Below are 27,987 nucleotides of genomic sequence, written 5' to 3'. Positions count from 1 at the left end.
ATTTGCCAAGCATATTAATAATAGTCCTCTGTTGTTTCTTTGGCTGGACAATATGCAGTTGCATAGTTAATTAAATAATAAAGGTAATATCTAAACATTGTCAAAAATGAGAGCCAGTGACACTATAGCAAGAAAAATAAAGCAATGGTAGGCGACGGCATGAAAAATGGTAAGAGTGAAAATAAAAAGAACAATCTTTCACCATTTATTTTTTACTGTTCCTCACTTTCCCCTCTATCAGTTTATCCCGAGTTATTGTGATCAGCTTAATTAATTCAGTCTAATTTCATCATTACCACACAAACATTATTAGCATGAATAAGAGACACATCAATTTGGGGGTCCTTGGCATGAAAATGTTATTTGGAACTAGAGTTGATTGAAGTAGGCAGCCATGGCACCTGCTGTAACTTCACTGTCGAGTTTGGGCGGCCAATCGCAGTTCTGGATTGACTGCGCCTCACACCCCTCCCCTGTCTGCCAAAAGCCAGTCACAAAGATGCCTACACAGGGAAATGCGGAACCCCTCCCACCTCCCGAATCTACAGACAATAATAGCCTAAAATAAAATGTGATTGTTACACTTTGTCCAAACAAATCTCCTTTTATTTGACCGACTGAGATTGGCAGGTATGTAGTATGTGCATCTGAGACTGCACAATGAATTCTGAACAGCAGGATATTTTGTTGAAATTTTCTTTTATTAAAATATATTTTTTAAATAAGTCAAATCATATAAAACGTAAAATACAAATCCACACAGCAGCTAAAAAATGAAGAAAACGTGAATGGAACTATTCCTTATGAGTGAGTCTCTGAGTACATACAGGCCATGAGTAATGCACATTATTGGTATTGCTGTATGTGTCAAATATAATGACGTAGCATGGTCTTTTGTTTCTCTTTGCCCCTGATAACGTAGCATGGTCTTTTGTTGCTTTTTGCCCCTGATAAAGAGATAAGGCAGATTGTCACAACATTGCTGTGGTGTGAAAAAACGGTTGGCATATTAGAATCACATGCCCATGGAGCAGGATTGTGTCAACATGTCTATGCCACAAACCTGCATGGACACATGTCTATATAGTCTGGTTATGTTTGTCAGGCATATTACCAAACAGCTACTACAGTGTATCCTGGTCTCTGCTCTCTGTCCATGGTGCATTAGTGAACCAAACTGGTAATTTAGTAGGAGAACTTAAGACAGGGTGCACTGAGACTGTTGTACTCTTGATTGTAGTTTTTATATTGTTGGAACATGGTGAGCAGGTCTTCTTCGTTCCTGGCCTCTAGTCTTGGTAGAAATTTTGTTCACCATTTAAGTCGCTGAGAAGACAGAGGTTGAGCTGGAGCTGGGTGACTGCTACTGGCGGGACAATAAGGACACCTGTGGCATTCACTGGGAGACAGGGGACTGCGAAGCAAAGGAGCTGCCTTCTCTGGCCCTGGCTGCTAGCTTCTGTCTCAGCTCTCTGACATCCCTCATCAGTTCTCTCTCTTTGCTGTCCAACTGGGCCCGGCCTCTGTCCAGTGAAACTGAAAGACAAGTCATAAAACATGTTCAACGAGAAAGGTCTCTATGCAGAGCACAGATCTCTGCCAGGCTGGGTGGCCTACAGGCATGTCACGATACATAACTACTTAAACCCTGGACTCCGGACTCTGCATCAAATCTCTTCCCCAGAAACATCTGATCTACGGAGTAGAGTTTGTGCCATTCGATATGTTTCACAGGCGCACACACACAGCAACCCAGAAAGCTCTGGCTAGCTCTACTCCATAGCCATGACATGCATACTACAGCCTGGAGTAACGGTGGGTCTAATATGCAATGCATTCAGAAAAATATAAAACAGTTGTCGTTTGATTTAATTGAATATAGTGAAAATATTCTAGCTGGGAGTGTCTTCTTTGGCCTACCGGCAGTTACATCAAGTGGTTTTCAAGATTAGTGGTGCATACTCACAGACAGAAACACAGATGGGCGAAACCATAATCTCCTTTACATGCATGAAAATGGACTGTAGTATTTATTGAAAAAAACAGAGAACGTGCTCACAGTTGGTGGAGGTGCTCTCTGAAGGTGAGTGGCTGTTGAGACACACCATGTTGGGTCCTTCCTGCCTTGGATTGTTGATGGTGACAACATTACCATTAGTAGTAGCAGCAGGGATGGCGCTTTGTTTATGGGGCAGACCTCTGGTAGAACATGGTGATCTTACCCTCATCTGTCTATGACCTAGTAGGACATAGGGAGTTAGGGACAACTGTTAGCGGTCAAAGCACAGCCAGAGGTGGCCTGAAGTACAGTATCTGGGGGTCTGTTTCAACTGAACCAGTTGAAACACAGCTAATAGGCAGGCAGTGTGTGTGTGTGTGTGTGTGTGTGTGTGCGCGTGTGTGTGTGTGTGTGCGTGTGTGTGTGTGCGTGTGCATGTGCATTACCTGTGTCTGCTGAAGACAATGATGGGTGTGGCTCTTGTAACTGGGCTCTGGCACTCATGACTTCATCCCACTGGAGCACACAGGTAGAGGCACAGTAAAGGTTTTGAAAGAACACACGGATATTTGAATCATTTGATCACCATCAGGCTGTGATGAACATGACCATTTCCCCTGTCTGTGTTGAGTATTTGTACACTATATTGAGATGACACAAGCCTTGCAATCCTCAAAGCTTGTACTCCGAACTCGTCGTGTCCACACAGACACATGCATTGGTGTCAAATTGGTGTCAATTATAATGCAATGCACTACTAATGTCATCTATTGCTAAACTTGTTTTTGAAGGGCAATAGCCCTGTCCAGCTTGTAAACACAAACATGAAATGCCATCGACAATGAATGGACAATTTTGAGTGTTTGTGTAAACACAAACATTGCGTAACACAAACATTGAAGACGAAGGTGAGGACACAAATTCTGATTGGCCGGAATGAGATTATGTATGATGATAAGAGCGCCCCTCACTTCACACGGGTGTGATTTTTTTACTAGTTACTAGTCAATTTAAATGTTGATGTAAAGGTCAGTCAATGTTCGTATTAAAAACAGTGACTTTCTACTTTAAGGCCGAATTCGCACCAGCAGTGGTAGTTATTTCTACCACTGCCGTTTTTCGTTAAATGGGTGTGTACAAATTGTCTGAAACACTCACGTCTAGTTCAGAGTCAGACCACAACATGCTTCATGTTATGGTTGACTGCCACTTTGTCATGTCTTAAAGTAGAGAAAAGCTCAACTTTGTCAATGCCGCTCAGCATTTTTACTAGGCTCTGTCTCCTACCACCGGATTAAATGTATGCATCATGCGCACACACACACACACACACACACACACACACACACACACACACACACACACACACACACACACACACACACACACACACACACACACACACACACACACACACACACACACACACACACACACACACACACACACACACACACACTCACACACTCACACACTCACACACTCTTACCTTCCTCCCCTCCATTTCTCTCAGTGTGTTCACCAGCCTGTCTTGCTGTTCGAGGGTTTCTCTGTGCAGCCCTGCCAGCCTGTGTGTTTTCCTCTCCTGTTCTGTTCTCTCCCAGTCTGACTCTATGCCCAGCTGGCAAGCCTCGGCCATTGACTCCTCCAGGGCCTATGTGAAAACATGTGCTCATGGCATGAATAGAAGACAATCATACATAATACATGCATAATTAGCTCATTATTTGTCATTGTATTGTGCCGATATTGATACTGGGAATTCATCATGTGTGTACTGTAAACACTCTAGTTTGAGTGTAGTAAACCTCATTTGATACCAACCCAGTTCAGTGTTTTCTCGAGTTCTATTCAGTCATTATTTGAATGTCCTGTTAGTGCAGGGATTCCCTGTGAGCCAGAACCATTGGTGTGGATGTGCTTCAGTCAGTCCTGGTTTTGTGTATTCGGTTGTAGACTTGCATGCATGCGTGTGTGAGATTGTAATTTGTAACACCAACCCTGAGGTTTGCATCTGCATTGTGTACAAGTTCTCTGTAGCTCTCCTCCTCTTTGTCTGCCTTCCTCAATCTCATCTCCACCTCCTGCTGAACCTCTTGGCCAACACGCTCCTGCTCCTTCAACAGTTCCTAAAAGGAAACAGAAGCAGAGACGTAAAGTTCACAACCAGACAATTCTGCTGTCAACTAAATTAGCCAATGATGCGTAGCATGCTGGTCCAATGTCATCTCACTTGAACAGGTGACTGCCACATAATTAGTTTATGTAAATGTTAGGGCTTTCACTTCTAGTGTTTTTTACTAGATGACTAGTTTACTAGTCGACTATTTGCTTAAAGCCCTAGTAAATGTACACATTTACACACACAAAAGGCCACATCTAATGTGAGGAGGTGAATTGCACCTGTTCCAACTGTTTCCTTTGAGCCTCCATTTCCAGCTGTCTTATTTCCAGATCCTCAACTGCTGCTGCCGTTTCATGCTCACGGAGATCCATCTATAGCAAGGCATGACCAGACCATGTTATCATCATATCATATCATCATCATCATACTATAATTAACCGAATGTCTGTGTGTCTGTGTCTGTCAGAAACATTGCCGTAACTCCTTACTGCCTGCACCAATCACTCCCACAGGCATTGACCATATGAATATGGAGGGCGTAACGAAGCCCTTTTTTCGATTTGACACATTAATGATTATTAATTAATGTATTAGTCAATTACAAACACACCCAGGCGCAGTACCCTTCACGGCCACAAGGGGGTGGGGGGGCAAATATCTCACAACGGGTAAGGACTAGTATATATAATGTTATAAAACCACAATAATCCAATTAAAAGAACAGCAGAAACAGAACATGAAATGGCAAGATTGGGTCATAGATGTTAAATGCTAAGAACCTTTCACATCTTCAAACTAGGCAAGAACAATGACAAAATGAACAGTAATCATTAATCTATAAAGCGTGTTTCATGCTATATATTATGACACAAAGCTCATGACATGGTTACTGGGAACCCTGAACGTACCTTCCTGCTAATCTCCTGCTCTAATCTTTCTATGTGGGAGGCTCTGAGGTCTTGCTGATGTTTGAGGAAGCGTCTTCTAGAGGCATCCAGCAGCTGTACTTCCTTCACCTTCATCTCCCTCTTCATGGCTGTCAGCCTGGATGAGGACAGATTTGCCTCATTAGGAAAAACACGATAATGACATGCAACAATTCACAAACTTTTTGAAGTAAAAAACGTTATGTTGTGTATGTGTTTACTTAGTCCTCTGTTGTGTTAGTTTTTCCTCCTCTTGTGACAAGATGTGTCGACGTTGATCCTCTGCCTGTTGTAGTAGCTCCTGCTCAAAACAATTAAACTCAGTCCAAGTCATATCCATTCAATTCAAAAAAGGTGAATCAAACATAATTTCTGGATGATGGCTATTGGCTACTGTTAGTACCGTAATTTCCGGACTATAAGCCGCACCTGAATATAAGCCGCACCAGCCAAATTTTGGGAAAATCCCATATACAAGCCGCACCGGACTATAAGCCGCACCGGACTATAAGCCGCAGCTACGTTAGCTCAGAGCCTGAGATGGCTCTGCGTTAGCTGTAAAAATCCATAGATTAGCCGCACCGTTGTATAAGCCGCAGGGTTCAAATCATGGGTAACTAGAAAAAGTGCCCTTCTGGGCACAGGTCTCCACCAGGAGGATAGGAGAGTGTGTGATGTTTAGCAAAATGTGTAGGAGTAATTTAAACATGTTTGTTTGGGTGTGTGTGTGTGTGTGACGTTTACATTGCCACAGCAAAAGTGGAACAAAACAATGAAAATTAGAGGTAAAAACACTTTTCGGCCAGTTATAGCACCACCTTGAGGCTGAGTTGAAATTGTTCATGTGGCATTTCTTCCTCGGCCTAGTGGGAATGTGCGTGCACAATTTCACGGAAATCACGCGATGTGGTCATGATTTGCAGCATTTTGTTTGAAACTGAGCACTCCTGTGAACTTTGGAAGCCAATCTTAACCAATCAGGATGGAGTCTGAGAAATCTGAAAGACCCGTTTCGTTGAATGGCTCTAGAGAGACTGTGTACCAATTGTACAAAATTTGTAGGTGTACTGTGCAAAAACTTGTTTTGCACAAAGCGGCCTCCTGGTGGCGCTATAACAGGCCGTTCTGGAAATTTTGGGGCAGAGGTTCATCGTTGGCATCCAGGGAGTGTGTGTGCAAAATTTGGCATCGACCGGGTTAACGGTGCGGGAGATTAGCTGCTCACGGACACACGGACACACGGACGGACGGTGTGCAAAACATACTCTCCCCACATGCCTTCGGCCTGGTGGAGACAAAAAGCCGCGGCTTATAGTCCGGAAATTACGGTACTGTATGTCGGTTGGTCTGTTCAGAAAAAGAACCACCCGGACACTCATCTGTTCCAACATGTTACTTTATTGACGTTTCTAGCCAAGGCTCTTCATCTGGTCAAACTCCTTCACCTCCTTGGCTCGAAACGCTGTCAATACATATGTTGTAGCAGATGAGTGTGCAGGTTCTTTCTTATTTTTCTGATGTCACTTTCGAACCCAGCACCTCTACTAAGTGAGCGTATTCTATTCGTTTTTGTTTGTTCTGTTCAACCACCTCTTTGGTCCCAATCATGGGAGTCAGAATGTTGACTTGCACACAACATATTGCAAAATCTAATGGCCATATTGCCATGAAACTTTCTGAATGCATTCATGCTTCCCAGAGGATGAACCATCCATTCCAGAAGGTGACTCCAAGTCCTTTCCACTAGCACAACCCCAAATGTCAACTTTGCACAGAAGTTATCGCATAATAATCAGATTTAGTCTAATAAGCAGATTGCAAGTTATCATTTTGATCTTGATGAACCCATGGTCTTTAGACTCATTTAGTCTTGTGAACAGATCAGTGAATGGTGAATTGTATGGCTGCAAATGAGAGATCAGCATGCTCAAAAAAGTGACACAACAATGTTCTCTCTTTATAAAAAGATACATATTTACAAGTGCAAGATGTTGGTTTTGAGTTTACCTGTTGCGCATAATAAGCCTCCTCTTCAGCTTTGCGGCGCACAAAATCTGTACGCAGATCTGATAGTGCCTGTCTGATGACAGAAAAACACAGCAGAACAAATACTGAAGAGATCACACAGACAGGTAAAAGAAGTTCTAACAGCATTCACCTGGACAGTGACCGAAATTTACTCAGTCAGCACACATACAACTTGCTTGAGGAGACAATGACAACAGAGCAATCTTTTTTTTTTTTAACCTAATTTTTATCCCACGATTTTGCCCACGAAGGCCCTTTCGCCAACCCCGCCTTGGGTATGGGCACTGATGACGCGGAGGAGAGAACACGCCCCCAGCATACCCAGCGGGAATCGAACCCAGGACGTTCTAGCTGTGAGGCGACAGCAGTACAGACTATGCCACCGTGCCCCCCCACAACAGAGCAATCTTGACATATTTCTGTACCCTGTCTGTTCAGATCCAAACACAGAAACAACACTTTCTATGATACTTGCCCACAAAATACCATACAAGAGTAAAGGTATTGTTATCATTTAAGCCAAGGTGCCATGGTGCAAAATCCTCTACTTTGCAAATAAAGTCACTGACTTTATGTTGCACCATTATAAACATGATTATATCATAGAATTATGTATATTACCAGTCTTCTATAGGGAGCTATATATACTGTATATAGATGCTCACCTCTCTCTGAGGTACTCCATCTCCTGCTGTCGTATCTTCTCCCTCTCCCTACTCTGGTATTCTACTATGAACTCTGGGTAGTGGTTGAAGACGGGGTACTGGCCCTTGGTCAGAGGTGTGAAGTCAGACAACATGGCCCTGGGGTGGATGTCTGCTGGTGTGCTGCTCATCAGACGATAGGCCTCTTTGATCATTGCTCCCACGTCGAGGTTGTTACGATGGTGAAAGAAATACTGAGGACGAGGAAGAAACAGGTAGAGTTAACTTAAGAGAAAACAAGTAGCAGCGATATAATGAGTGTGTTTGTGGTGTATACGGTTTTAATTTGTTTTCTTTCTCATGGTCACTATGGCTGCACCTGCTAAGTTTTACGAATAACAGCCTGTATTCTGTACCCTAGAAAACGAAGTGAAGTGATCTCGCTTGAGTTTGAATTCTGGAATACCATCTGGATACCATCACGGTAGTTTCATTGAATTTCACTACTGAAAACAGGTTAAAAATATGAAGAGAGGAGAAGAGCAGAGACAACAAGGTAAAGAACCTATTCCGGATAGCAAGAACCATCTACTCTACCTCAAAGTCCTGCTTCTGAGAGCAGAGAAGCAGCGGCGCGCGGCAGCACGTGATGTAGGCCACACAGACGATGAGCAAGAAGGACGGGTGGTTGGAGAATACATTGTCAAAGAGGCGGAGCCACTCCTCGCGTGTCAGCACCTCAGAGAATAACGTCTCCAGGAGGGGCCACACGTAAAGCTGGAACAGAGACACACACTGACTGGTATCACATTGTATTTCAACTACTTCACCTGGCTCAAGAGTACCACCAAAATACAGTGTAAACATTTTCTGAGGGGAAAGAAATCCGTGAAACATGGAATTTTATTTGCAGGTCTAAAGACATGTCCTTTCAACAGAGTACCACAACATGTAGAATATAGACTGATATCCTGTTAACCCATTCAAACCAGGAAAACATCTGTGTCATTTTAGATTTTACTAGCATTGTGTGTTCAAAAATAGCAGATAGTGTACATCTGCTATTTGTGAACAATTTTGAAAAATCTTGAAAAGGTTTGAGAAAAGGCATTTGTAGAATCTGCCTCGGGTCTTAATGGCTTCACTGTGATACTTCACTGTGAAGTTAGGCTCCCTTAGGGGGAATAGATCCCCAGAGGGCATGGTCAGTCACAGTGCGCTGACTGTGGCAATGGGATTGTCCAATGCTAGAATCGCCCCTCTCACGCCCTCGCCTTTCAGGCGATTTGTATTGTAATGCTGTTACCTGTGAAGTAATTCCACAATCCACCAGGTGTTGGAGCAGCTCCTTATCGTGATGAGCCATCACGTTCTCTACCATGCTTAAGACGTTCAGTGGAGGGTTGGGGAAGTACTCAAACCAATGCTGGCACCAGTTCACTGCAAAAAAGATTCATGAACAAAATGAAATAGTTGATGTTATTGTATTCACTTATTTGTTTCAGAAAACAATTAATTTGTGCTATTTCAGCTTAAACAAATTGTTAAACTTAAGTTGCATTCTTTGAACCCATTTTGGAATAGTATTTTTGATGCTTTCTCAACCATCTGTCATATGCCAATTGCGCCCAACCCGATAACTGCTATATTTGGAGTTCCCAACGACGATGCACCAATTACCTCTCCCCAAGCCAATTTCATAGCTTTTGCTTCACTCATAGTGAGGAGACTTATTCTCCGCAATTGGAAATCTGATAAACCTCCAACATTTACAAGTTGGGTCAAGGATGTTCTATCCTTTATACCATTGGAGAAGCTCAGATACAACAGGTTCAAATCTCGCCAGAAATTTGTAAAGGCTTGGTCCCCTTTCCTTGAATTCACCCTTTCACTGTCTTCCTGTCTTAATCTAGTAAAAGGCCAATTTTATTTTATTGTATTTATTTCATTAATTTATTATTTACCGGTATATCCTTTACTACCTGTTTATTTTATTGTTGCTTTTTTGTTGTTGTTGTTGTCTTGTTTTGTGATGGAACCGGGGAGGGTGGGGTATATGTGGGGTTGTTGGTCTACAAAAATTGAAAATCTTATAAATAAAGTACTATGTATGATTGCAACTAAAGTAGTGTATTTATCAATTATATATGTCACACTATGTCAATACTTAAATTGGGTTCCTGAAACAAAACACACCCTATAGTAACCAACAAATCTGTACCTATAACAGTAGCCACCACCTCGAAGCAGGGCAGTGGGTCTCTCACACACACACACACACACACACACACACACACACACACACACACACACACACACACACACACACACACACACACACACACACACACACACACACACACACACACACACACACACACACACACACACACACACACACACACACACACAATAAAACCTGTAAAACTCTGTCTCCACCTGCTGTGCCATTGAGGCACTACACTGTAGAGCCTACTACATAATTATGACAGACAATAATTATCATGAGGAACCTATGATGACTGCAGTTCCCCTCTAGCGAGAATCATAATCATACATTAAACCATACATTATACATTATATTTGGTTGTTCATATAACCAGATAGCATTTTCTCAAGCACAATTTCTCAAGCACAATAGAGCGTCGCAGTCCCTCCCCCTTTCAGAACGACGAGTGGCCAAGGAAATGAAATGCAATGCATTTCTCCCATAGGATTTTCTTTAAGTATTTATTTAAAGACGGTTACGCCGAGGACAAAGCCAACTCGGATCGTGACAAATCATGACAATGAACACAATATTTTGGGCCGATCAAATCATTAGAAAGAAGAAAATAAAGGCAGGAGACAACACTATTTGTTTTGTTTTTCTTCTTATAAATTATTTGATCGGCCCAAAACATTGTGTTCATTGTCATGATTTGTCACGATCCGAGTTGGCTTTGTCCGCGGCGTAACCGTCTTTAAATAAATACTTAAAGACAATCCTATGGGAGAAATGCATTGCATTTCATTTCCTGGGCCACTCGTCGTTCTGAAAGGGGGAAGGAATGCGACGCTCTATAGCTGGTGGATGCTGTGCAATACTTAAATTGGGTTCCTGAAACAAAACACACCCAACCCTATAGTAACCAACAAATCTGTACCTATAACAGTAGCCACCACCTCGAAGCAGAGCAGTGGGTTGTTCTCAAACAGCTTGACGAAGGGAAATGCCACCAGGGGAAGGTACTCCGTTTCTCCAAAGATGGCCGCCCAGTGGGCTAATGAAGACAACACCCTGTAGAGAAGAGGGGATAGAAATGAATCATGTCTGCTGCGATGGGAAGCTAGAGGACGAACAGAAAGGCAGATTTAAAAAAAATAAACCAGTTTTTTAGACATCGTAAGAGTACCAAATATTATGTTTGTAAAAGGTCTGTACCTCTGTCTGGCATGCTTAGTCTATTGACTAGGATTCAATGTATACAGTACTACTACTTTTTTTTAAATATTATTGCTGCTGAGCATTTTACTTAAACTGTTAGTATAACATAACATAGTTGTTGTCATTTTTCCTGAGGAAGCCATAGGATTCCATACATTTTAGTAGAGTAAATCAACTTGCAGAATCGAATACACAAAATGTCATTGGCCTGCAATTTTAAATGATTAGTTCCTGGAGGAAGAATTTCCAAATGAAATTCAAAGTCCATGACTTTTATACCGGTAAGTGAAAGTTTAGCCAATGTTGACTCAATTATTAAGTTTGGTAATGTTTGGAGTAATTGTAACCATCTAAGCAAAATCTAAAAACGAAGCTATTATAAGGAAATAATGGTCGAAGCTGTGAATAGTATGGTCATTTAAGAAGTGTTCAAAAATAAATAAATTAAAATGGGATTTCACAACAATTGTATTTGTTCATCAGCACAAATGTAATCAATATGATTTTTGAATATATTTGAATATTTGAATGATATGATTTGAATTAGTGATGTACCTTTGCAAACCCCTCTGTAGCTTGTAGCTCTTGATAGGGTATTTCTCATGTAGGCTAAGGTAGGCTAAATGAAGACCTTTATCGGTTAGACTGCTGTAGGCTGCATGATTCTCTGGGAGACGCAACAATGTGCGCCATACAAACATCCTGGAAGACACGCATAGTTAGAAAAACATAAGAATAGACACCCAATAAAAAGACTAAAAATCAAGATTGCTAATGTGCTAACAAATGTGTACGTAAAGCCTTTATGTAATGAAAACAACTTCCAATTTCCCCCCCCCCCCCCCCAACAGATATTCAGCATATTAATTCCCAAATTGTGATGTGTAGCTGATAATTAATGACATATCCGTGCATATTTTCCGTTTCTAAATTAAAAGGCAGGAACATGAATTAATAATTCATTAAACACGCAGCTAGCTCACACTACTTATTTTACTAATTATCTTTCATTATAAAATCTGAAGTGAACAAATAAAATGTGTTTCCTGTACACAGGAAATACAAATTATTCTAAAAGCCTTGCCTGTTTTTACCTGTATTTAGCAGGGTATTCTCCAAAGGCCTTGAGTAAACCCACCAGTCTCTTCTTATTCAGACCAGCTGGAAGCTCATTCTATTCAGACAGACAAACAAACAAATTCCAAGGGGAGAGCAAAACAAAAATGTTTCCTTCCATTCTCCATGTGAGGATCTAAGGATTTCGCTAAGTAAAGTTTAAGACTGTTAAACGTTCCCTTTCCAAAACACAAGACATGTCACTTCTTGTTATGTGTGTGTGTATAAAACATGTTGGGGAAACAGTATACATTTGATGTTTGTAACCTATGACGTATAGCAAGAGGTTTGCCAACCTTTATGAGTATAATGTCACATGCTTTGACACCAGCGGTCCGAGGTGTTCGTATGAGTAAACTTTAGCATGTGTGCATGAAGCCATAAAGATAAAGAAACATGTCCCTGTCCTTTATTGCATTCACATCATACAGTACATGTGCCAGACCTACCTCTTTGTCGTCTGTCATGGAGTCAATGACATTGCTCTGAGTCCGCCTTCCGGAGGTCTTGGCTGGTCTATGAGTGACCTCTGACCCAACCTTTACTTTTAGGTTAGAAGAGCTACCATCAACCTCACCACCTGACACTACTGCCACCTGGGGAGGAGGGGGCTGGGGGGGAGCAGAGAGGGACAAACTGAGGTTTGAACAGAGCAGTCCATTGACATACTGTATCCACTGCATAGTTCCGTTTGGTTCATGGTGGTACAATGGAAACAAAGGAGCAAGCTGGTGAGGAGGCTATAGGGGATTCACACTGAGTCCGTTTGATTCAAAGTTCAAACTGTTCGCGAATACGGTTGCTTGGTTGGTCCCCGCTGGCCATGATTCACATTGGCCTTGATTCTTCCACACCTGAGTACATTTCATTCAACTGTATTCAATGCTTTCACATTGCATCGATCCGTATTCGTACTATTCGAGTACACTTAATCGGTCCCGAGACTACTTCCATGTGGTCCCGGGAACGGTTGGGTGATCCGCTCCCGGGAACGGTACGCACTACGCAGCATTCACCACAACCATAGTGTGAATCCCTTAGAGTCTGTAGAGGAGACCTGGGAGGCAGGATCTCCCCAAGTGGCTGATTAAACCTAATAAAAGCCTGATCTATGCTTTGTCGCACGTTTGTGTCACAGGCCAAAATGTAGATCTACAAGCTCCCAATGCATTGAGATTTGAGATGCAACACGTTGTGAATTCTTAGATCTACAATAGAGTACAAAATTATGAAGCATAGGCTATTATTGAGAAGAGAATAGGACATTAATGTGGTTTTAAGTCAATAGAGACAGATATCCACAATATCGAGTGACCGACGTGCATAAAACCACACACACACACACACACACACACACACACACACACACACACACACACACACACACACGTTACCCTGTTAATCTTCTGGGTCAGGCTCTGGACACTGTAAACATTGATACTGCCATTATCCATAATGGCCACAACATGACGTCCATTGGGACTGACTGTTGCTGTGGTGATGGCATCGTCATGGGATCCAATGTAGAAGAGCAACTTGCAGGTGTGGATGTTGATGAAGCGCATTACACCGTCTTGACTCAATACGCCAAGTGTCTGAGAAGACAGAAATAGTATAATACACATAAGAACCAGTGGTGGAAGGAAGCCAGGTACCTTGTCCTTTTCGTTACTGTACAAAGTACAATTCTGAGGAACTTTTTAAATCCCTACAATTGTAACTTTGAAGATTTAGGTTATTATTAAAAAACATCAATTCATCAATTATTAAGTCCTCTTTCATACTTCTCATGTGACCACCGCGCTCTGACTGTAGGTGCGCTACCCATTCAAAACATATCAAAATAACGGTAGTGAAACCCCACACTGATGAAGGCTGGATAGCCGAAACGTTTGTCCTGTTCAAAAATGAAATAAACAATTTGAACTGAAGTCTTGGTGTGTGCGACCCACTACCGTTATTTTGATCTCTTTCATACTTCACAACAATTGTGGTATTAAGTAAAACATTTGAGTTCTTCCTCCACCACTGATTAGAACAAATGACAAAAACAGACAAGCAGTGAAGCACACATACACACACAGATACACTGTACATTGACTTTGAGAAGAGAGAAGAGGAGGAGGAGAGAAGAGGCTCTCTGGGTACCTGGCTGGCTCCTGCATCAAAGCTGTCAGGCAGGAACTGCAGCTGTCGGATGGTTCTGACCTTGACAGGCATTTGAACCACTCTGATCAGCTGTTTGTTGTCCAGACACCACAGGTGAAATAGGTTGGAGCGTCCACCTGCTGCAAGTGTCTTACCATCACTGTCAACACAAAGACACTACACTCACTGTTTACTGCATACTAACAAGAATATCAGTGCAGAACGGATGTCACATTTATGTTCAATGATTCATTGATTATGTTTCTCAAAAGTCCCTTGTGGTGAACCACATGCCATACCTTATTTGAAATGTGGGTTTGGCTATTTTCACAATTTTGCTAAAAAACTTTTAAAAGTATAAAATAGGGTTTAAGTGATCAAAACCAGGAAAAGACTAAACCTATGCCATATCAAGACGATATTTCATATCATGATTCACAATGACAATATACTGCCCAGCCGTAATTGATACTGCCATAGAAAACCCACCGTGTGACAGCAAAGGCCTTGTAGCAGATCCGTGGCCCTTCTGGGACTGGTAGTTGGTATTTGCAGGACAGCGTCTCACTTTCCCACGCAAAGATGGAGTCATCACTGAAACAGCTGAGGATGGTGTTACTCAGAGGCAGGAAAAATACCTACAACACAAACAACTGTATTACAATCATGACAACATCAATAACAGGAAACATTCCATGATGTTGTTGACGGCCAAGCTACACCAGGCAATTTTGCGCACGTGCGTATGCGTTTAATGCGCGCGTTTACTGCGCGCATACAGTGCGTTTGGATAGGACCAATATTTGTCAATGATACCAGCTACACCAGACGCACGGATACCGCGGGCCATCCTACGCGTGCTCTAAAAATAGGATTGGTTCTAATTTTTTTACATGCGTATGCCCCCATGCGCGCGTATCTATATATCCTCCCGGAAGGTCCCGCACAAATCTGCCACGCACCACAGATCTGGTGTAGCCGGGGCATTTCGCACGCATACTTTGTGCGCGCAGTGCGCTTACGTCAAACAAACACATGCCCGGTGTAGCTTGGCCGTGAGGCACGATGCACCTCTGAGAATGCAACATTAGTGCAGCAAACAGAAAGGGACCCAAAGATGTAGGGTGCAACAACTAATCAATTTAATCCATCCTAAGAAATAACAGGTAATCAATAACTTAATAAAATAATAAACCAATAATCTATACCTATTTTGGCCATGCTAATATAGATAAAAGGTTATAAAACATTACATTAATAGTGCATTAATGGTGCACCAAGTTTTATTTCCCCCACTGTTTTTGCACAACACCGTTATGCGACATACCATGACACTTAATTATACTTACTTAACTTAAGTGGTTAATTGATTCCTATAGTGCCTAAGCGGTTCATATTGTGTGTGCTCCCTTACCCTCTGTATGCCAACAGACTGTTTGATGTTGAGCTTTCTCTTCCTCTGGAAGGTGTCCAGGTCCCATAGCTGGGCAGTGTCTGAGGAGGTGGTGATGGCGTAGCGGCCTGAACTGTGGACGGAGATGGAAGAAACTGCTCCCTCATGACCCCGCATCCAGCTGACCAGCTGTTTTGTGTCTGGTAATAAAAGAGTAGAACAGAATAAAGATTTAAAAAACAACAGACGATCCGGGAGCTCAGGACTGGAGTAGAAATGAGGAAATTAAGGAAGTGGTTCTCAATGTGGGGTCCGGGGACCTCCAGGGGTCCTTGAGGGGCTTGAAAGGCATCCCCTTCAGAAACATTGTATCTGAATTAAACATTTTTCAAGTTCATTACTCCTACTCATCTGTCCATTTTAGTAGATGTGGAAAAATTACTTTTTTCTAGGGCGTCTCCAACATAAATGAGTTAATATAGCATCAAATTCGCCCCCGAGAATGTTTCTTGGCTCCCAACCTTTCTATTACCACGGACTGGCTGACAGTTTGGGTGCGTTGCGGTCGCGCATCATCATACCAAAACACAGAAGACAGTTGACTGGCCTCAAGAAGCTGCTATATTATTATATCACAACATAATGTTATATCATTGTCATTGACCATATCATTGATCCTGGTGACGCACGGTTATAGATTCACAGTCCGGAAAACTTGGGATTCCCTTCTCGCGTACCAGCAGTGCACAGGTACACGTACCTGTGATTGGGAACCTCTGGCCTAGCCTATTGTAGGTGTGAGTCAGATATTCTGTCAGAAGACGTTACATAACAGTGGCTGATGGATTCATGATGAACTAATTAAATTACAGAGATGACATTTGCAAGGTAAATGCATAATTATTTTCAACACTAACGTTTGCCCATTATGCAAGTAAATAGAATAAAATTGGATAAACTGTGGGTTAATATTAGGTCTACATTTAAGAGGTAATTTCAATCGGTGATCACTTGCAAGCATGTGCACGCGACATAGCCCCACTAGTTAAGAAATCCACAGCATATCCCTCGGTGACTGCATGCCACCATTAACCTCTTAAACCCCAGTTGGATAAAGGGGGTAAATCCGTAACATCGGAGTTGGAACCGGAGACCAATTGGGTCTCCATTGACCCGCTGAGAGCTGTTCAGAGGTGGACAACCGCTGCCCCCGCTGGCTCAAGAGGTTTTAAAGTACTGAAGCAATGTAATTTTGAAAGAGAATGGCTGATTGTTCATGTAGAAATATTACCATACCTTTGTCAAAACCATACCTTTGTCAAAACATTTTATGGAGTAGTCAGCCAGTGCCACCAGGAACTCTGTGGTCCTACGGAGGTTGAATGCCAGGGCAGTACAGGCCACACCTGTTTTCTGCACCAATCGGAACCTGTCACAGGTCAAAGTAAGATAATAAATCTAAAAAATACACTTATACACAGACACTGAAAGTGATCAGAACAGTACATTCCATGAATTGCAATCAGAATCAGTTGAATAGAAATTCTACCAGACTGGAATACACTTACACAGCACTAGGTGTAGCATTGGCAGTGAGTGGACAATAACTAGTGTAACTGTAACTGACATTCAACCATCGGTGGACAGACTATTATAAATATTATTATACAATAGTTAATTTACATTTTAGGTATTTACAATACCATACGCTCTTATTCAGGCCAGGGTAAGGATACCAGGTAAACACCAAACCAACATCAGTTTAAACAACAGGATTTGTAACAGTATATTATTTATCTACGTACGTTGTCGTGTATTCATTCATTCAAGTTTTATTTATTCTCGAAATTAAACTGAGTAATCAAACTCATTTTCAGTGTTGTCGAGTAATACAATCACATATACATCAGAAGATCAGGAAAAGAAAATACATGTGAATTACATAGGTTTACAAATAAAAAGCTAAAACTAAAACAAGCTAAAACAAATATCAAAATTATCTAAAAACACATACATATTGTGGGGGTCTGTATGCTCACGAAGGTTTTAAAACGATGCAAGGGTACTAATGTGGTAAATTTTAATGTATTTTGTAGGTCGTTCCATGTATTAGGGCCACAGAAGCTAAAGGCAGATTTACCTAGTTCAGAGTTAACTTTTTGTACCTTGAATTTGGGGAAATTACTTGACCGGCTGTGGTAGGGTTCAGAGTCCTATTTCAGGACAATCTCCATGCATAGCTTTATACGAGAACAGGTGCCAATGCAGTTCTCGTCTCTCTGTCAGGGAGGCCAATCCAACCTTGTTATATAAGATACAATGGTGAGTACCATAGCTATCACCCGTAATAAATCTAATCGATGAGTGATAAACAGTCTAGGGATTTAAGAGTGGATGTCTGTGGCTGCTGCATGTCTATAGATTATGTCCCCATAATCCAAGACAGACAGGAACACTGCCTCAACTACCCTATTTCTGCTAATGACAGGAAAACTGACTTTATTACTATACAAAAAGCCAATTTTCTGTCGCAATTTACCAGCAAGGACATCTACATGATGTTTAAAAGTAAGTCTCTCATCAATCCAAATACCAAGATATGTATAATCTGTGACTCTTTCGATATCAACTCCATTCATAGAAGATATGCGAATGTCATTATAGGAGATATTTTTGGCTCTGGAGAACAACATGAATGAGTTTTGCTGATGTTCAACATCAATCTGAGACCAATAAGAGCATCCTGGATCTAGGGCTGATGCTAAGTCATTTACAACTAAGGTGGTGGCTGAGATAGTGATGTGTTTCTCTCTAAAGCCAGATTGATGCGGGCTTAAAACAGAGTGTTCTGAGAGAAATGTTTTAACCTGGTTGTTTACCAGGGATACCATCATTTTAGCTAAACAGGATAGCTTGGAGATCGGTCTGTAGTAATTTAAATTGCCTCTATCTTTATGCAGGGGGGTTACTGAGCATGGACTGTTTTCCAGGAGATGGGTTATGTGCCTAATAATAGAGAGAGATTAAATATATGCGTTATTTGTTCAAATATTAAGGGTGCAGCCAGTTTAAGAAAAATAGGATCGAGTCCATCCTCTCCAGTCGATTTCCTTGTGTCAAGAACATCATTACAGGTCAAGGGTTAAAATCATGTCTTTCTGCCTGCACCTGATGATTTCCACCAATAGGGGGCCCTGAATAGTTGGTGTCAAATAAGTTGCATGCATTTACAAAATGCTTGTTAAAGGCTTGGTGGATCTCCTTTTGTTCAGTTAATAAGCAATCATTATTGTCTCCACCAGGCCGAAGGCATGGGGGGAGACTATGTTTTGCACTCCGTCCGTCCGTCCGTCCGTGTGTGTGTCCGTCCGTGTGTCCGTGAGCAGCTAATCTCCGGCACCGTTAACCCGGTCCATGCCAAATTTTGCACACACACTCCCTGGATGCCAACGATGAACCTCTGCCCCAAACTTTCCAGAACGGCCTGTTATAGCGCCACCAGGAGGCCGCTTTGTGCAAAACTAGTTTTTGCACAGTACACCTACAGATTTTGTCCAAACATCACGCAAATTGGTACACAGTCTCTCTAGAGCCATTCAACCAAACCGGTCTTTCAGATTTCTCAGACTCCATCCTGATTGGTTAAGATTGGCTTCCAAAGTTCACAGGAGTGCTCAGTTTCAAACAAAATGCTGCAAATCATGAACACATCGCGTGATTTCCGTGAAATTGTGCACGCACATTCCCACTAGGCCGAGGACGAAATGCCACATGAACAATTTCAACTCAGCCTCAAGGTGGCGCTATAACTGGCCGAAAAGTGTTTTTACCTCTAACTGCACGGATCTGTGGATAACTTTGTATGCCAACTCCCTAGAGGCCAAGGAAAAACCTTTGCCTGGAATTTTTCACATCTGCTCTTTATAGCGCCACCAGGAGGCCGACATATGTAAAACACATTTTCTATTATTACTCCTTCAGATTTTATCCAAATTTCACGCAAATCGGTACACATGATCTCCATAGTCATGTGATCAAGACAGGTTTGTTTGATTTCTCATATTCCATCCTGATTGGCCACGATTGGCTCCTACAGTTTTCAGGAGTAGCCCGCTTTGTACAAATCGCCACAACTCCTCAACGCAGCGTCCGATTGCGATGAAACTGTGCACGCATATTCCCACTAGGCTGAGGAAGAAATCCTGGTGGAGACCTGTGCCCAGAAGGGCACTTTTTCTAGTATTTTACTTGTGTTGGTAATGTTGTAGTTGCTTTGCTTTTGTCAAGAGTTCACAGTCTTCCAGAACTTTGATGGTGCATTTATTTCTAATGCATTTATTTCTAATTTGTGTGAATGAGGCCCAGTGTGATGGATCTCCAGATTTTCTGGCTAGCAACCAGGTTCTGTTCTTCTGTTTGAGAAGAGCAGACAACTCTGGTGTAAACCAGGGTGAAGAGCCTTCTGCTCGGTCGCCCCCCAACTGTGGAACGCTCTCCCCGCCCACCTAAGAGCCCCACAGTCGGTCGACACTTTTAAGAGGACTAAAAACTTTCTTTTTTACCAAAGCATTTTTATAGCCTTATGTTTATATTTCACCCATTCTTGAGATAAGGGACAAAACTTTTTTCAAACTAGATTTTTTTTTTTAAGATACATTCAAATCAAATAGATGTATTTGTAGACACAGGTCTCAACTACCAATCTTGAGAAGGAACAGGTTTTCGCATAACATTTCTTTCTAAAATGGGACATTTATGCACTTAATACCTGATTCATGTCAACTCCGTCAGACACACTAAAATCCCTTTTAATTGAATTTGATAATTTCAACAATAATATAAAGTCCTCAGTTATCTTATAATGGCTTTCAGTAATCAAGTTAAGTAATACAATTATTTTAATATTGTTTTGTTCCAATATCACACTATTATGAAATATCCAATTTCTCAAATCTGTCATTTCAACCTTTATTTTCAATATTATAACATGAAGACCATGTAAAAAAAACAAAAAAACATCATTACGTATCATTTCAGTTGGTGTTTCAATACATAAGCACAAAAGATTTAACATCGAATTTTCTATTTCTTTGGAAATTAACAAAAACATCACTGACGGAGTTGACGAACATCTGACGGAGTTGACAAGTTTAACTGATTTAGGTTCTAGACCACCTAGGATCTTGATTATGGTGACTAATCCCACATTTTCAAGGATGAGGAATACAGTGGTACTATTTATATTGGCCCTGTGACCATTGCAGCCATTTTCAAAATGGCCGCCACCTGCTGTTATTTTACAATAACTCAAGTTCTACACCACCTAGGATCTTGATTCTGGTGACTAATCATACATTTTCAAGGATGTGGGATACATTGGTACTATTTAGATTTGTCCTGTGACCATGGTAGACATTTTTCAAAATGGCAGCCAACTTTCTGTTATTTCCCAATAACTCAAGTTCTACACCACCTAGGATCTTGATTCTGGTGACTAATCCTACATTTTCAAGGAGGAGGAATACAGTTGTACTATTTAGATTTATCCTGTGACAATGGCAGCCATTTTCAAAAATGGCGGACCTGCTATTATTTTACCAATTTAGTCAGGGAATATTATCAGAATAATGTCAAATCTGTGAATACATTTCTTACCAAGAATTGTTTCACCAATGTGTTTGTAAAGGTGTCTACTAACATAACCCACATTGGTTTCTATTGAACCACCCTAGGGGCATTTTTGACAGCTGCTGAAAGTTGGGTACCATACCAAGTGGCTATGGCCAAACTAGGGAGTCTATGGCCAAACTAGGGGTCAAACCCCTTGGGCTAAATTCGGCCATAAAAATTATATCCACTTGCCCAAATGTGCTGACCTCATTTTGTGATGACGGCTATGGCTGTTTTCAGCCCAAGGAGTGTTCTTCGTGCATAGCTAATGCTTGGAATGCATTCAGAATCATGAAAACTCCCTAGTTTGACATGTCACATGCTACTTAAAGCATAATGAACATTTTGCCTTATATAGGTTGTTGATGGTACCCCAACTTTCAGCAGCTGTCAAAAGTTCCCCTAGGGTGGTTGAATATAAAGCAATGTGGGATATGTTAGTAGACACCCTTCCAAACAGATTATATACAGATAGATTGTATTAATATCCCCTGACTAACTCATCTTCTAGACCACCTAGACCCGACTTCACCAACAGAGACCCGATTGACACCTAAACAACAAGTTTGGACAGCCCCACCAATTAGTGTTACGGAAAATAGCAAGTGTCTACCCTAGGCCCAGAGGGAGACACAGAACTTAGATGCGGCTCACATGTTGCACGACTCCTCAACAAGCTGCCACCAGCGATGAGAGCTGAATTCTGCCGCACAATGCTCTGCGGCCCAGGAACAACCAACACCATGTTGGAGTTCTCTGAGTGGTTGAAGCACGAGTCCTAGCCATATAGCCTGTGCAAAGGCAAACACCTTGAAGACCTGCTTGAGGTGAACAGTGAGCAGTGAACAGTGAGCGAAAGACTGAAGACAGGAGATCTGCCTTCAGGACTATCAGGCAGGATGTGCAGACACTGAAGGCATCAGTGTCGTTCTGTGTCCCCAGCATGTCAACCAAAGCAATGTTACCAAATCAAAGGAGCCTTCACCTCAAGTCACCTGGGGCTGGGTGAGCAATCGTATCCTGTATCTAGCCTCACAACTAACTACAGACACTTGGCCAGACTGCCGTTTGAAAGGGTCAAACCCTTCATCCTGATTGGGGAAGACCACCCCACCTAATCACACCAACCGAACAAGTGAGGTTGGTGCCACCAGGTGGGCCAGCAGCCATCTGCACAAGACTGGGCTGGACCCTGCAGGAAAGCAATCTCCAGCCAAGACAATGTAAGTTGACTATAACAGAGCCCCAGAACACAGAGCTCATGAGAAGGATGGAGAAACACTGGCAGGAGGCCACCAAGATACAATGTCACACTGCAGTGGCCAGTGAAGTCAAACTGTGCGTCTGTACCTGAAAGGGACAAGTCAAAGGCCAGAAAGCCCACCTCCTTTTAATGTCCTGTCAGTAGCAACTCAACCTGCACCTGAAATAAGCCCTGACCCCTCCCAGAGAAAGTTCATCCTTGAAAATGTAATGATTAGTCACCAGAATCAAGATCCTTGGTGGTCTAAAACTTGAGTTATTGGTAAAATAACAGCAGGTTGGTGGTCATTTTGAAAAACAATGGCTGCCATGGTCACAGGACAAATCTAAATAGTACCACTGTATTCCTCATCTTTTAAAATGTATTATTAGTCGCCAGAATCAAGATCCTAGGTGGTCTAAAACTTGAGTTATTGTAAAATAACAGCAGGTGGCGGCCATTTTGAAAAACAATGGCTGCCATGGTCACAGGACAAATCTAAATAGTACCAATGTATCCCACATCCTTGAAAATGTATGATTAGTCACCAGAATCAAGATCCTAGATGGTGTAGAACTTGAGTTATTGTAAAATAACAGCAGGTGGCGGCCATTTTGAAAAATGGCTGCCATGGTCACAGGGAAAATCTAAATTGTACCACTGTATCCCTCATCCTTGAAAATGTAGTCTTAGATGCTATTTACACGAGGATGGTGTTCATATAAAACGTCAAAATAAAGTATCGTTTGCTGCTGTCATTTAGACGAGAACGGTGTTCTCAGGAGGTGAAAACGCAACGAACTGAAACCACCTCCCAGAGTGGAAATCATTCAGAACACCGTTTCCTATGGTCTCCATATAAACAGGCAAAACGGTGAATCCGCAAAACTTATGACATCATGGCTCATGTTGGCTCACAGCGCATATGTTTATTACATTGATGCAGAGCCATATCATTATGATATAATGGAGTTCCTGAACAAGCCTCCCTCCTCGCCTACAAAGTGCTGCTCATCAGCGATGTTGAATGTAAAACCATGATGTAAATAAAAAGCCTTGTGATAGACGGCAGCCGCGGCAGCAGCGTTTATGTAGCCTAATGTATTATAAAATATATACCATCCCGTGGCGCGCCCAGAGCCGTGTTGCGCAGGCTTGCGTGAAGGTTTCTTCTTCTTGTACGTGGGTGACCTGTCTATTTGGTAGCCCGTTATCGCCACCTAGCGACAGTATAGCATAATAGCACATCATATCATAACGTGTGCGTTCTCGTGTAAAGGGTAAGACAAAATGAGAACGCAACGGGACTTTGACGTGTTATATGGAGATGGTCGCCGTCTAAAAGAGGCCTTAGTCACCAGAATCAAGATCCTAGGTGGTGTAGAACTTGAGTTATTGTAAAATAACATCAGGTGGCGGCAATTTTGGAAAATGGCTGCCATGGTCACCACGAGACAAATCTGTGATGGCCCTATAGCCAAAAATGTTCCTTAAGGCATGCTCTAACTGTGTGCCAAATTAGAATACGTCCCATTATTCAAAAACTATAATTTTATTGTTTTAGGAACACTTTTGTCAACTCCGTCAGATACATGTCAACTCCGTCAGACACAAAACCTGACGGAGTTGACGTCTGACGGAGTTGACAAAATGTCATTTGTTTTCATCTTAACCCTCTGTATGTATGTATGTAATGTAGCCATTTTGTTTTTGCTTCATTTGTTAGCTAAACCAAAATAAAAAACATTATTTTGGAATTATTAACAAAGATCATAATAATGTCCTGACGGAGTTGACATGTAAAAGCTGTGACCTCATTGATATCAACATTGTTTGTTTAAAATATCAAACAATTGAATGCTTGTCAGACCAGGTGCTCCACTGTTGCAACAAATATAAACGGGACTTGGAAAAGGAGTCTTCAGGCTAAATCTGTCGACAATATTTTCTGATTAATTTAAGACTTTTAAAAAACCTGACGGAGTTGAAATAAAGTGCGTTATAAATAGAATCCATTATTATTATTAATGGTAATAAAGGTTTTATTAACCCTTTATTACCTCTAGTGCCATTTCTACATCTGCAATGTACCGAATATCACTATGTGAACAAGTAAGAAAATATTTAAAAAAGGGTGCCAAGGCCCAAGCCCTTGATTGTCCTGTAGGTCATCACCAGTGTTTTGAATTGTGATTTGGTTCTCTGTGGCAGGCAGTGGAATAGAGCTAACCTGTTTCTGCTGATGTCAAAGACGTAGATGTTGCCATGATGATCTCCAGCCAGGAAGCAATCTCCGGTGGTGTCAAAGGCCACATGGAGGAAACGCACAGTCTTGCCTTGTTGGGCACTGCGCATCACTGTCACTAAGATTCTGAGAGGCAAATAACATGTTTTACATAAACAGCACTTCACCACTGCTATTTTCTTCTATCTATGACAACCCTAGCCATGGTGCATGACTCTCGCATTCATACGAGAGTCATGAAGAAACTGCACCCTGTTTTTGGCGCTCGCTACATTTACAACTTTTCCGTATATATAAACATTCGGAATTCAAATATAAAGTACTCACAATTTGTCCCACGGGTGTTAGTTAGTTACAGCACCAGCGATTAGAATTTCTGCATCCCTCGTTGTTTAATAAAAAGCATTTTTATCCGAGCTGTTATTTTGCCATTGGCTTTCAACTACGCGCCCCTATCGGTCGGGAGTAGGGTGGCACTCGGTGTGTTCGATATAGGTACGCTGACCGCCCTGCCAATACAGACTAATAGGCGAGTGCGCTCCCGGTGTGCAACTGTGGATTTCCCAAACGAACCCCGTTTGAAAAAAGTAGCCGGGGAGCTCGGATAAAAATGCTTTTTATTAAACAACGCGGGATGCAGCAATTCTAATCGCTGGTGCTGCTACTAACTAACACCCGTGGGACAAATTGTGAGTACTTTATATTTGAAATCTGAATGTTTATATATATGGAAATCTTGTAAATGCAGCGAGCGCCAAAAACAGGGTGCAGTTACTGCATGACTGTCATGATAATCATCATGGCAGTCATGTTTCAGGGCTATGACAACCCTAGCTAATTCATCCGTTTGGCAAACTCTGAAACTGCACTGTTGCACAACATTTGACACATTTCCCCAACATGTCCAAGGATTTTATTTTAACAGCAGCTATGTTTGTTTCTAGAGCAGTGAGTCCCGCATAATCACCCTGACGGTGGATAGAGCGGCTATCTGGTCGAATACCGGAAGACTCGACCCGGTGCTTGCCCGTTTTCCTCCCGGAATTGTCACCAGTGAGGGTTATAACTTTGTAATATGCTGTTGGCTGTTTGTATTCTTTTTGGAAAAATATAAAAAGATACTCCTGTAGAAAGGCTATATTATTTTACTTATATTGACCCTATAAACAATTTAGTATTATTTAGTATATGTAAGGTTTTGCCCACTCAAATGGTACCTCGTCAGATAATCCCCACATATCCTACAACAACTTCTGTGAACAGACTTCAATGTAGTATATTTTCATAAATTATATTTGTACTTAGGCTGTCTGCTGTCATGAAAGTTTATAGTTAGACTCAGAAATTCAAAGTCCAGCCGTCTGCTGTCCAGCCTCTCCCACCCCTCACATTGGGGAAAATTCTGGGAGGAAAACAGAAACGGGGCGAGTCTTCTTGTTACCGTCTGGTCACCATGTTCCCCCTTGGAATCAAACTGTGTCTTCCAAGACACTTAACCCTGAACTGCTCACATCTGAGCATTATGATCGTAACCATCTGAGCAGCCATCAGCATGGGTGAATAATATTTGGACCATAAGGTATCAAAAACATTGCAAGAATAAATTAACACTTTAACACATCAAATCAACAAGTGGTTTAAACCTCACCCATTGCCTGGTGCTGGCTTTCGGTGCCATACTTTCCCCTCCTCTTTGTTTCCTATGTCTGTCACTTGCATGTTTAAATTAGAAATGAGCTACAGGTTACAGAAAGAGAGGTTAGGATGAACACTTAGCTAGTCTTCATTAGCCATAGCCATAAACACAACCTATCGTGCGGCGGGTTGATCAGCGCGAAATTTGAAAGAACATTACGTTTAAATTTCTCCACGAATTCACTGATAACATGAGCTAAACACCGTTTTATCGCCTATAAAATGTAATTTGATTACGATTACACCTCCTCTTGGTGTAATCGTCGGGACTCGGGAGAATTGTTTTGTAATAATTATTTTCACGACAGATAGCCTGTGTCGCCTAAATTAGATGTCATGCACGCATGTAAACAGAAGTGTGCATTGTGGGAGCTGTAGTCCATAATACATGATTCAGTGTTAATTCCAGTTAGACTAAAGTAGTTTAATGACATGTTGCATCACTGAATGCTATTATTGTTATATGTCCAAATGCTCATGACAATATTTTAAAATATTATATAATAAAATAATGAATACGTGGTGCAAATTTGACAGGAAGTAAGCAAAGCAGAAATCTAGAAATGCTGTCAAGTTGTCTAACACAAACCACAGTCGATTTCACTTTAGTTTGTCAAAATAAAAGACCACCGTGACATAGTTGTAAAACAAGAATGCCAAACTCACACAATTTTGATTTATTTAATGGATTGATGGATGGATCCATCCAATCCAAATCTTGCAATGGGTCTGGTCCACAAGATTCGATACACCACCAAGATACCCATGTACCTTCCTTAAAACGAAGTCCACACCCACAACACCAGAGGGAGCTCAACAAACCATGTGCAAACCAGATTTGGCACAAACAAGGGACTAAATTCATTTCGCTCCTATGCCACCAAAATGTGGAACGCCCTACCAACGGTCCCCCACTGCCTCCCCCCCTCCTTTTTCCCCTCACAGTATATGTTTATTTTCCCTTTTTACCTCATTTATGATGAATTCCTGTTCTGTTCTTTGTCTAGAAGTGTCTATTTGTACGTCTCTAAATGTTTTGAATTGAATGAATTGAACATGGTGGACCCTCTTGTGTTTACTTGTGTTTACTAATATCATTTTTCACTTCCATCATGTTTTTGTTGCATTGCATTGTTTACCTCCCACTGTGCTGTGACTGCTATGATCTATCTTCGTATGTTGTTTATACAACCATTGTCTAATGTTTAGTACCATCCACTTCCTTTTCAAGAGGTCATTTTATTTGTAAATAAATTGTTCTTTAACCACTTAAACCTTATTTCTTTGACCAGAGTCAATGTACTTGCCATGTTATTGGATTATAACAG

General features: G+C 41.6%; 1 protein-coding gene across 2 annotated transcripts; it reads right to left on the bottom strand.

The window, feature by feature from the left end:
- Positions 1-752: 752 nt before the first annotated feature.
- tbc1d31 (TBC1 domain family, member 31) lies at positions 753-26,931 on the bottom strand. Of its 2 annotated transcripts, XM_083760913.1 has the most exons (23): positions 26,613-26,931; positions 24,950-25,090; positions 17,120-17,235; positions 15,828-16,006; positions 14,903-15,051; positions 14,414-14,573; positions 13,660-13,860; positions 12,715-12,876; positions 12,244-12,323; positions 11,705-11,851; positions 10,869-11,002; positions 9,029-9,162; positions 8,320-8,499; positions 7,744-7,976; positions 7,058-7,130; positions 5,272-5,351; positions 5,033-5,168; positions 4,403-4,495; positions 4,000-4,128; positions 3,489-3,653; positions 2,446-2,515; positions 2,060-2,239; positions 753-1,536 (listed from the first exon to the last, which is right to left on the bottom strand). In XM_083760913.1, exons 1-23 carry the CDS (start codon positions 26,681-26,683, stop codon positions 1,397-1,399), a joined length of 3,153 nt encoding a protein of 1,050 aa, XP_083617039.1. In that variant the 5' UTR covers positions 26,684-26,931; the 3' UTR covers positions 753-1,396. The 2 variants fall into 2 exon arrangements, with proteins under 2 accessions (XP_083617039.1, XP_083617040.1); XM_083760914.1 differs by lacking the exons at positions 24,950-25,090; positions 26,613-26,931 and adding an exon at positions 17,972-18,062.
- Between the last annotated feature and the right edge of the window lie 1,056 nt (positions 26,932-27,987).

Source organism: Protomyctophum parallelum, assembly GCF_964188405.1.
Source record: "Protomyctophum parallelum genome assembly, chromosome: 3".
In the NCBI taxonomy this organism is placed as follows: domain Eukaryota; kingdom Metazoa; phylum Chordata; class Actinopteri; order Myctophiformes; family Myctophidae; genus Protomyctophum; species Protomyctophum parallelum.
Note: the sequence above shows the minus strand (reverse complement) of the source record. Positions and strands in the feature narration are given on the sequence as shown.

Coding starts and splice junctions, on each gene's coding strand:
- tbc1d31 (XM_083760913.1), bottom strand. CDS start 26,683: ATGCAAGTGACAGACATAGGAAACAAAGAGGAGGGGAAAGTATGGCAC. Junction 17,236..24,949: donor TTTGACATCAGCAGAAACAG/GTTAGCTCTATT, acceptor GACCTGTGACAG/GTTCCGATTGGTGCAGAAAA. Junction 3,654..3,999: donor ATGCAGATGCAAACCTCAGG/GTTGGTGTTACA, acceptor GTTTTCACATAG/GCCCTGGAGGAGTCAATGGC.